This window comes from Monoraphidium neglectum (assembly GCF_000611645.1).
Source record: "Monoraphidium neglectum strain SAG 48.87 unplaced genomic scaffold scaffold01950, whole genome shotgun sequence".
Taxonomy (NCBI): Eukaryota; Viridiplantae; Chlorophyta; class Chlorophyceae; order Sphaeropleales; family Selenastraceae; genus Monoraphidium; species Monoraphidium neglectum.
The window spans coordinates 1,077-10,670 of NW_014011678.1; the positions used below are offsets into that span (position 1 = coordinate 1,077).

The 9,594-nt window shown below is 66.4% G+C and overlaps 3 protein-coding genes across 3 annotated transcripts; 2 read left to right on the top strand and 1 right to left on the bottom strand.

Annotated features, from left to right (window-relative positions):
• Positions 1-407: 407 nt before the first annotated feature.
• On the top strand, positions 408-2,434 carry MNEG_9473 (hypothetical protein; the record flags this gene model as incomplete). The annotated part of the gene is made up of 5 exons (XM_014042052.1): positions 408-604; positions 795-1,093; positions 1,288-1,395; positions 1,603-1,963; positions 2,212-2,434. The coding sequence occupies 5 exons, from the start codon at positions 408-410 to the stop codon at positions 2,432-2,434; spliced, it is 1,188 nt and encodes a 395-aa protein (XP_013897506.1).
• Positions 2,435-2,997: 563 nt separating this feature from the next.
• Positions 2,998-3,850, bottom strand: MNEG_9474 (vacuolar transport chaperone-like protein; the record flags this gene model as incomplete). The annotated part of the gene is made up of 3 exons (XM_014042053.1): positions 2,998-3,102; positions 3,403-3,632; positions 3,754-3,850. 3 exons carry the CDS (start codon positions 3,848-3,850, stop codon positions 2,998-3,000), a joined length of 432 nt encoding a protein of 143 aa, XP_013897507.1.
• A 984-nt stretch (positions 3,851-4,834) lies between these two features.
• MNEG_9475 (hypothetical protein) lies at positions 4,835-8,115 on the top strand (the record flags this gene model as incomplete). The annotated part of the gene is made up of 9 exons (XM_014042054.1): positions 4,835-4,972; positions 5,309-5,387; positions 5,736-5,843; positions 6,119-6,321; positions 6,570-6,655; positions 6,884-6,976; positions 7,229-7,366; positions 7,684-7,729; positions 7,957-8,115. The coding sequence occupies 9 exons, from the start codon at positions 4,835-4,837 to the stop codon at positions 8,113-8,115; spliced, it is 1,050 nt and encodes a 349-aa protein (XP_013897508.1).
• Between the last annotated feature and the right edge of the window lie 1,479 nt (positions 8,116-9,594).

Consider the following 9,594-nt stretch of genomic DNA (forward strand, 5'->3'; position numbering starts at 1 on the left):
ACATCACTGCTTCATCGACTGTCCTAGGGCCTGCATACAGCCAGCAGATACGTGCATGTACTGAGTGGCGCTGGCGCAGGCACGGCAATGTGAGCCTGTGTTGCTGGTGGCATGATGATCGTGATCGCCTGCTGACAGGCCTGGCTGCCTTGGGCTGTTGCGAACGAGGCACCGAGGTGAGACTGGTGTTGACCGCACCTGACCATTTCAGGCAGGGTGTAACGGTAGGCTGCTGCATCCATGTATACACGATAGTTGATACAGGTTTCTTACTTGTCATTGCCTGGATGAGGTCGCGGTCGCTGCCGAACGCGGCCTGCGCATCCACGAAGAGGGCATTCAGGTCATTGTTTCGTCGATTGGGTTGTTGGCGACGAAAATTATACCCGCCTGTGCTGGCGGCGCCCATGTGGGGCCAGGAGTGGGAGGCGGCCCTGAAAAATGGAGCCCAGCCCGATGCAGGCAGCAAGTCGCCGCCATGGGAGGAAGCCCTCGCGACGCCGCACCCCGCCAGCGCAAGCCGCGCAGAAGCAGAGCAATGGGCGGCCGCTTTGGGATCCTCGCATCTTTCAGGACCGCACCTGGTCGCCGCCATTGAGTGCGGGTGAGCAGCTTCTGAAGCGGGGCAGCACTGCTGGGAGTGTTGCCGGTGCTGCTGCGACACGGCAAGCAAGAGGCGCACACCCAGTTTGCCTTACGCCATGCTCTCATGGGCCATGCGGGATTCCGTGCAGCAGGCCGACGTGCCCAGAGCCGATGGATGCTGCCGCCGCCCCAACCGCATCTCGCCGCAGGTCTCATTCGACGCGCCTTCTCATAACCGATGGCCGCCACGATCTGGAGCGGATTACAATAGACACATGCCTAGGATCTGCAGACGCATCAGATTCGACCGCCCCTGCCCCGTTTGGCGCCGAGACGCTCGCGGCGCTCGCAAGTTTCGCGCCGCTGCTGCGCCGCACGGGCGGCGGCGGCGTCGAGAGGGTGCGGGCGGTCGGGACGGCGGCGCTGCGGGCCGCGCCGCCGGCCGCGGCGGGGGGCTTCTTGGCGGCGGCGCGGGAGGCGCTGGGGCATCCAGTAGAGGTGCTCTCAGGTGGGCTGCCATGGACGCGCACTGGCTGGCCGCTTGAGAGTTGCAGGTCCAATATGTTTGTGATCCAGGGCGACCAGGAAACTGTGTGTGGTCTCCTGCAGGGTCTCCCATCAGCGGCACCTCATGGGCTCTTTCTGACTGTCTGTTGCTCCCCACTACACAGCCGCCCGTGGCCTCTCTCTCCACCCCCTCAGGGCAGGAAGAAGGGGCCCTCGCCTTTGCGGGAGCCACCAGCAGCCTGGACCCCGGCCAGCCCTGCCTGCTGATCGACCTGGGCGGCCGCTCCACAGAGCTCTGCTACGGTGAGGCACGCCTCGTCAGCGGGTGCTGAGTCAGCATGTGATGAGTCAGCAAGCGGTGCAGCTGTCGCGCGACGCACTGCAGGGCGCAGAACGGCGGGGCGGCCTGTGGTATCGCACCCCTCAGCAGGCCGGTCTGCGGCTACGACTGACTTGGCGACGCCGCGCCAACCGCCCCCGCCCGCGCCTCTGTGACCAACGCGCCCGCAGGGCTCGCCGGCACCCAGCAGCCGGAGTGGGTCGCGTCAATGCCGCTGGGCTGCCTCTCAGTGCAACGCGCCGCCGGCGACCCTAGCGGCTGGACGTCGGCCGCCGAAGCCGCGCTGCGGCTGCACGGCGGCGCCGCCGCGGCGCGGCTGCGGGCGGCGGCTGCGCCGGGGCCGGCGGGCGGACCAGGCACGGGCGCGGGGCGCCTGCTGCTGGTGGCGACGGGTGGGACTGTCACGAGCGCCGAGGCGCTGGCGCTGCGGTTGCCGCGGTATGAGCACGCGCGGGTGCACATGGCGCGGCTAGGGGTGGCGCAGCTGCTCGCCATTGCAGAGGAGCTGGCAGATAAAGAGGCACAGGCGAGGTGCGATGGAAGTTGGGGGGGGGGTGCTGCTCAATCCCTCCTGTTCTGGCGGCGGGCGTGCGTAATGGAGGGCCCAGGGCGCCGGGGTTGCCCAAGTTGGGTGCTCACCACGCCAGCACGCGCGGCAAGCCGTTTGGGTGGCGGCCCGCAGCGCCTTGCCTAGCAGATGCGCGTGAGGTGGGTCGATGTGTCGTGCTCTGGCAAACGACCACCATCCTCCGTCTACTGCGCGCCCTCTCGCACTACAGGGCCATGGGGGCGCTCCCCTGGCTGACCCCCGAGCGCGCCGCGTCGCTCGGCCCCGGCTGCGCCGCGCTGGCGGCGGCCGCGCTGTGGGTGGAGCGGCAGTGGGACGGCCCGGAGGGCGGCGGCGGCGAGGGTGGCGGCAGTGGCGATGCAGGCGGTGTGCTGGTGGTGTCTGACAGAGACCTGTTGGACGGGCTGGCACTGCAGCTGCTCGAGGGCGGTTGAGGCGCGTGCGTGACGCCATGTTGTGGGCATGTCTGTGCACACTGCCGGTCCACGGGCTGCTTGGTGCGCAGCTTGGGCGCTGCTTGGGCGAGTCCTGCCCTGCAAGCCCTGGCGTCTACTGGCTAGCCGCCGCCGGCTGTGGCGACCCTGCCGCATGTGTGTCGGGCGCTGTGCGGCCGCCATCCCCTCCCCTTGTGTGGCCCGCTTTCTCACACCAGGCAACCCATGAGCAACCTGCACAGTTACATGAAACAAGAAGAAATAAACAAACGAAGAGGGCAAACTGGTGTGTCGTAGTTGGTGAAAGCAGATGTGTCATGAACTTTTCGAGCCAAACACCAATGGCACCCACACGCCCGAGGCAACCACCCGGCATCCACAACCGCAAGCTGTGTGGCACCAGGGCTTGTGAGGGCTGAAGGGCGGTCGCGCTTCTTTGTGGATGGCCCCTGCCGCGGCCCTCGCCTTCGACGGGTCGGGCGCCAGCGGCAGCAGCAGCGGTGCATGCAGGCGGGGCGCGCTCGATTGAACGGCGGGCTGTGACCGCGTTGGGGGCGGGGCGGCTACAACACGACATCGATGAAGGCCATGACCGTGATGGCCACCAGGGTGATGAGCGTGATGACGGCCAGGGTGATGGGGCCGACGGTGTCGTCAAAGAAGCCGACCTGGCAGGGTGACGGGGGGAGAGGGGGCGGGCGTGAGGTGGCTTGAGTGGAAGGGCATCAGGGGCAAGGTGACATAGCATGCGCGCGCGCCGCGTCCAGGAGCCTGTTGAATCCCTCTAACAGCAAAAAATCCCGTTCATGAGATCCAAAAGCAATGCTAAGCCCATGCCGTGCCACGTAAGCACATGCAAATCAAGTCCCCATGCGATCGAGGCGCCGCGCCCGAGCCCACGCCCTGGCAGCGTCGTCCACGGCCGCCGGCCGCCCCCCGGCGAGCGCGCGCCCCCGGCAGCTGCCCACCTGCTTCTTCCGCATGAAGCTGCTGCGCGAGTTGTACATGAACAGCGCATACGCGACCATCAGGATGGCCAGAGGGACGTACACCGCAGACACCATGTCGACCGTCCGCGCGCTGATGACACGGCCCTCGGTGCCGCCGGAGCGCGAGAAGGTCAGGCCCACCATCGCCGACGACACACCGCCCATGGTGGTCGCCATGCTGCACCACGAAAGGAACGTGCGCTCGTTGGCTGCGGGGCGCGGGGCGGCCAGCGGGGGTTTGGGTGTGAAGCAGGCAGGTTTGTAGCGGCTGCTGCGGGCAGCGCTGGCTGGGGTCCGGGCGCGCTAGGGGTCTGCTGTGCAGCAGCTTACCGAAGAAGGACTTGGGCTCTACCCGCATGGGAACCTTGCGGGGCAGCTGCAGCTCGGCGCCCACGGTGTGGTACCGGGTGCCGAAGAGGGAGTCCATGACTGCACGCGCGGAGGGGAGCGTGACGGGGCCACAATGTCGGGCAACGTTGCTGAGCGAGGCTCGGCACTATGGCGGCATGATGCCTGGTGTCTGCTGACCGCACGCGGATGCCGCAGGGGCGGCTGTGCACGTGCTGTCTGTCGGCGGGCACCCCCAGATGCAGCGGCGCCAGTGACTCGATCTGACTCTGCTGCCTGCTTGGCCGGGTCGGCATACCTTGGGTTGCCATTCTGCCACAATTATCAGCCCGCGACGGGCTTGGTTCTGTGGGCCGCGCCCTCCTGCAGGGCTTGCACTGCTGGGGTCCCGCTGCAATGTGCGTTCCTCGCTCTGCAACTTTACAAGTGAAAGGTGGTCAAAACCTCTGCAGATAGCGCCCTACGTGTCAGGGCTAGGGGTCGCCCTTGCAAAGATGCCCTTTGACGATCTGATGCCCGAGTGACCAGCGCGCAGGCCGCCGTAACTTTATGACGGAAAGCTTGTGCGTCGCGGCGTCGGGGAAACTTGGGCATGTGACCAGAGACGCGCGAAGTAGAGGGGCGGTGACGAAGACGGCAGTTCTGTTGCCCGCAGCTTCCGGTGTTCTCACCGGTGGATTCGTTTCGATGTCTCCCAGTTGCACAGGCGCATTTTGCAGCATCCTGCAGTGTCTCCGCGTCTTTGACTTCTGCATCAGCCTTGCTCACACTGACTTGGTTGGTTCGTTCACTTCGATCGAGGTGCAACGCGCTATTTGAGCCTGTGCATCCGGACCGCTTGCACGCATCCAGCCCAAGGCCCGCAAACGCAGCTTGCCGCAGCCCGCCCAGGTGGCGCCGGCGCTCGCGCCTGCCGCGCCGTCCCAAGCAGCAGCAGCGCCGCTGTAGCACCGTCCCACGCGCACGAGCGTTGAGCCGCCAGCGGTGGCGCCCCGGGCCCTGGTGTACCGCGGATCCCCCTGCCGCCGCCCCGGCACGCCGTGCTACGGCCGCTGACTTGGACATGGGGGGCGTCCTGCGGACCCTGCGCCGCGTCAACGCCCACACCTGCCAGCGGCGGCGGGAGGTGCTCGACACGCGGCAGCCGCAGCGCGAGTTCCTCGGGCCGGACGGTTCCATAGCATACTTCAAGAATGCGCAGGTGGGGGCGGGCGCGGTGGCAGGCGAGTTGTTGCGCTCGCATGCGTCGTCTCGCGCTTGCGCATGCCTCGTGTCTGCACAAATCCAAGCGGGCGCCGCATTTTGGCGCGCATGTAGACGCAAAGCGCAGTTCGAGGGTGTGCTGCGCAGCGTCCCAAATGCGCACGAGCTGCTTCACCAATAAACCGGACCAGCCCAGTTGATGCCTGAGCAGGAGCGGCGCAAGCAAGGTGGTGCATGCTTGCCTGCATGCGGGCGCATGCTGGCAAGGCCGCGAATCGCATGCAGGCACGCACGCACATGCTCATGCACACCAACGCCCATGTACACTCCCCAGGGTTATGAGATCGCATCTTACTACTGGCCTGCCAAGACTGCCACCCCCAAAGGCATCATCATCATAGTGCACGGCCAGGGTGCGCCGCATGGCATGCGCAGAGGCAACTTGGGCATGGCAGCATGGCATGCTCCTAAGCCAACAGCGGTAGCGGGAGGCAGCCGCGGCTGCAGTCGCAGTTGCACAGGGCTGACGCACCCCCGTGGTGGCGGCCGCGTGGGGCCATCATCACCCCACAAGTGGGGGTTGGCTGGCGTCGCTACGGGCCAGCAGGAGCGCCTGACGCAATGCAGCGCAGCGGGCGCCTTCAGGTGTCCTGCGCGGCCCGCTGCCCCCCTGGCCCCTGCCCACACGGGGTTGGACGCCCTGATGCGCTGTGTGAAAATTGGGTGCAAACACCCTGGATCAACACCACCCATTCCCGCAGGGGCATACCTGGTTTATGAGTACTGCCGTACTGTCGGCGTGGGCAACCCCAAGCGCTACGACGGCAGCTGGGTCCAGATGATGAACGACGCCGGGTACAGCGTCGCGGGTGAGGGATCACGCGCGGCAGCTTTTTGATTTGGCCGCCTGGGGACAGGGCCTCGTCTTGGTTTGCGGGGCAGCCTGCCGCCTGGACTGGTGTTTTGGGGAAATGGGGTCGGCGCGGTGCGCCATCACTCAGTGCATGTACGCCTCCTCCCACTCATACACCCCAAAACATTGCCGCCCAATACCCGCACTGGCATGCGATGCACCTTTAAAGCGCATCGCTCACCCGCCACGTGCTCCCTCCCTGGCACCCCCCCTTTGCCCTGCGCTCCCAAGGCATTGACAACCAGGGCACCGGCCGCAGCGGCGGCCTGTTTGGATATGTGGAAGACTTCCGCCACTTTGTCGACGACCTGCTGCAGCTGTGCAAGACGCTTCAGGCCTCGGGGGCGCCCCAGGGCTTCGGGCCCGGGCTGCCGCTGTTCGGGCTGGGCGCGTCGCTGGGCGGCTGCATTGCTCTGCAGGCGTCGATGCGGCAGGTGCGGAGGGGCGGCGCAAAAGAAGGGGGGGAGGGTGCGGACGGGCGGCGAGCTGTGAGCAAGGGCGCATGATGTTCGTGTGTGTGGGCAGGCACTTGCCGCCTGCTGTCGGTGAAACGGTCGCGCTGGCCTCTAGATCAATGCGGAGGCCCACTTTCTGAGGCATGCCGCCCAGTTGCTTGTGCACTTGCTCCACGAGCGCCACCCACGCGCCCGCTCGCGGCTCTGCGCCCCCTTCCCCTGCGCAGCCGTCCCTGTTCCAGGGCCTGGTGCTGCTGGCGCCGATGCTGTCGCTGGAGCGCGTCAAGCGGAGGGGCGCAAACTGGCTGCTGCTGTGAGCGCGGGGTTTGCGGTCTGGGGTGGACTTGGGGCCGGGGTGGCATGCGGTCGGGGCTCACCCTGGCATAAGTCAGCCGAGCTGCGGGTGCCAGGCGGCCCTGCCCTTTGTCCCTGTTGCCTCACCATTCCTGCCGACTCAGCATCTCAGACGCAGCTGCCTGGGTCCCGGGCGCCCCAACCCTCCCCGCTGCAAATCCCCCTGCCCCCAACACACACACCGCAGGCCCATCAGCCACGTGCTGAGCGCGCTGGTGCCCACCTGGCCGATCGTGGCCACCCCGAAGAACCACACGTACCCAGAGCTCCAGGCCGACTGGTAGGGCCAGATCGTGGTCCCCTCTGAGGGGCCGCTCGTGACACACACTGGGCTGTCCCCAGGACAGCGACGCAGGCCGTCCGCGTCGCCGTGCCCGCTGCGTCGGTGGCTCGTGCCGCTTGGTCGTGCCCTGGTTGCTCCGCTCAAACTCGCCACCGCCCGCCTTGCCACAGCTTGCCTGGTGTGATTCAATCCACCTGTACACAAAGCGCCCGCGCGGACCGCCACGCTCTCCCCGCACCGGCGCCGCAGGGACACGGACCCAGTGTCTTACCACTACCCCACGCGCGTGCGCATCGCGTGCCAGCTGCTGGCCGCCTGCGACTGGCTGGCGCCGCGCATGGAGAGCGTGTCGACGCCCCTCATCATCTTCCACTCGGAGAACGACACGTGAGGGAGGGGGCGCCGGCGGCCCCAAGGGTCGTCACAGCGCGCGTCACGCGCGGTCGCGGCTGCACCTAATCACTGGCTGTGGATTCGTCGCTGTATTGCTTGCGAGCAAGTGGGCACGCATTTTCGCAACACGCACGCATTTAAGCTGTTGAATCCGTGCGCATCGCGCTCTTGGCTGTTGATGCGCTCGCACACTTGCGTCCGCACCCGCATATGCACGCGAGCACCCACCCATGCACACGCTCGCATGCGCACGCCCGCTGATCGCCTCTCCCCTCCTTCTCGCTGTTGCCGCCCCCATGGCGCATCTGCAGCATGACAGACCCTGACGGCTCAAAGGAGCTGTACGCGCGCGCCCAGGTGCGGCGCCCCGCCCGCCCAAGAGCGCCCGCAGTGGCTCCCGGCTGCAGGGACACCCCCTCGTGGGCGACTCATGGGCCAGTCCATCACCCTGCAGCTTGAGCTGCGTCACCCGCCCTCCGGCGCATGTGTATTGCACGCGCAGCACGAACCAAGGCCCCCACCCCGTACACACCTGCAACACAACCAAGAAACCCCGTGCTCAACGGCATGTCATCTATTCTCAGGTGAAGGACAAGACGCTGCGGCTGGTCAACACCTTCTGGCACATCCTGCCCAAGGAGCCCAGCAACGAGGCCGTCCTCTCGGAGGTGCTCTCCTGGATGAACGCACGCCTCGCGCCGCGCCCCGCGCCCGTCAAGGCGCTCGCCGCGGCGGCGCGCTGAGCGGCGGGCGTGGGGGTCGAAGGCGCTCGACTCCGCGGGCGGCGGGGCGCCTGAGATGTGGCTTCTGCCCTTGTGGGGGTGAGCTTGGGTCCCCATGCGGCCCCGAGGTGGGGAAGGTGGGCGGGCGCTGGCACACTGCGCCCGCCCGCAACTGACGTGGACTGTCTAGATGAAAGCGCAGCCGCAGGCGCCATTCGACACGACACGGCCTCCGCTTGCGCGCAGGCGCGTGTGTTTCCGTAAACTGAGCGCCAAGCAGGCTGTACTGCATTGCTATCTTGTGAGTCTTAGCTTTGAACGAGGTTCCCGCGAGATGGGGTGCCTCACAGATTTGCTGAGGGGTGCCGTGACCCCATCAACTCCCAACTTCATCAAGTGCGCGAGTGCCACGGGCCGCGGTGTGGTGGAGCAGTGATGCAGCGCCGCAAGGCCTTGCGTCGCCAGCCCCATCTTGCCGCCCGCCCACCCGCTCGTGCCCGGGCGAGGCTGCGGCGCGTGCTGCAATCCTGGTTTGCTCTACGCAGCCGGCGCCTCCCGCCAACCGCGCGCCTGTTGCTCTTTGCGGCGCTGTGAGACCGCCGGTCGTGTCTACCCCTGATCCTGTTGCCTACACCCTTCCAACGTGCAGCGGAGAGATTCTCAATGTTCCGCTAGCGCGTGCATCCACGGCTGCGCAGGTGCCAGGCCAGCCGCAAAGCGGGACTGGTGGAGCCTGCCGTTTTTGAGAGCTGTGCGGCGCCCTGCGCCCTTTTGCGGCCCCTCCCTTCGCACTTGTAAATACCTATCTGGCATGTCCCTGGTCACACCCGCACACGCAGTACCGTTGCACCCCGCTTGGAGACCGCTTGGATTGCAGCTGCTCAAGCACACCTGGATGACGACATAAGGTGGCAGCACGCGCATTCAACGCATAGCACAGCATCACACGAGAGACGTTGTTTCAGAATTCATAGGAACCAACGCACACCTCGTCGGCAAGATCTGGATCAGGAAGCGTTCAATTTTCGATTGGGGGCAATAGCTGCATGTGCAACTAGCTCATTTTACGGGCGGGCGCAGTGGCTTGTCCTGCATCGCGCCGCTGGTCCATCGCCTAGCTTTTCGCCGTACGCCGCACGGGCGAACACTGGAGTGCAGGTGTGGCACCGGCGGCGGTGCCGCACTGAAGCATGGAGGCGTCGAAGGACTCCGCGCGCTCGCGCTTCCGACAGCAGCGGCACAATGATCGCACACATCGGCGGAGGGGCGGCGGCGCCAGTACACGGCCATCCGAGCAGCGGCTAGAGCTCGAATCGAACGCAGACAGGCGAGTCACCTTGGTTCGTAAATTCTTCGAGCATCAAAGCACCCTGAATTTGAAGATTGTCGTTGTTCCAAGCAATTGCCAGTGCCATGCTTGCCCCGCCTGTGCAGCCCTGGCTCCTTCCCCCGCCTGGAGAGGCATCAACATGCGTATTACACGCGACCCTGGCACACGGA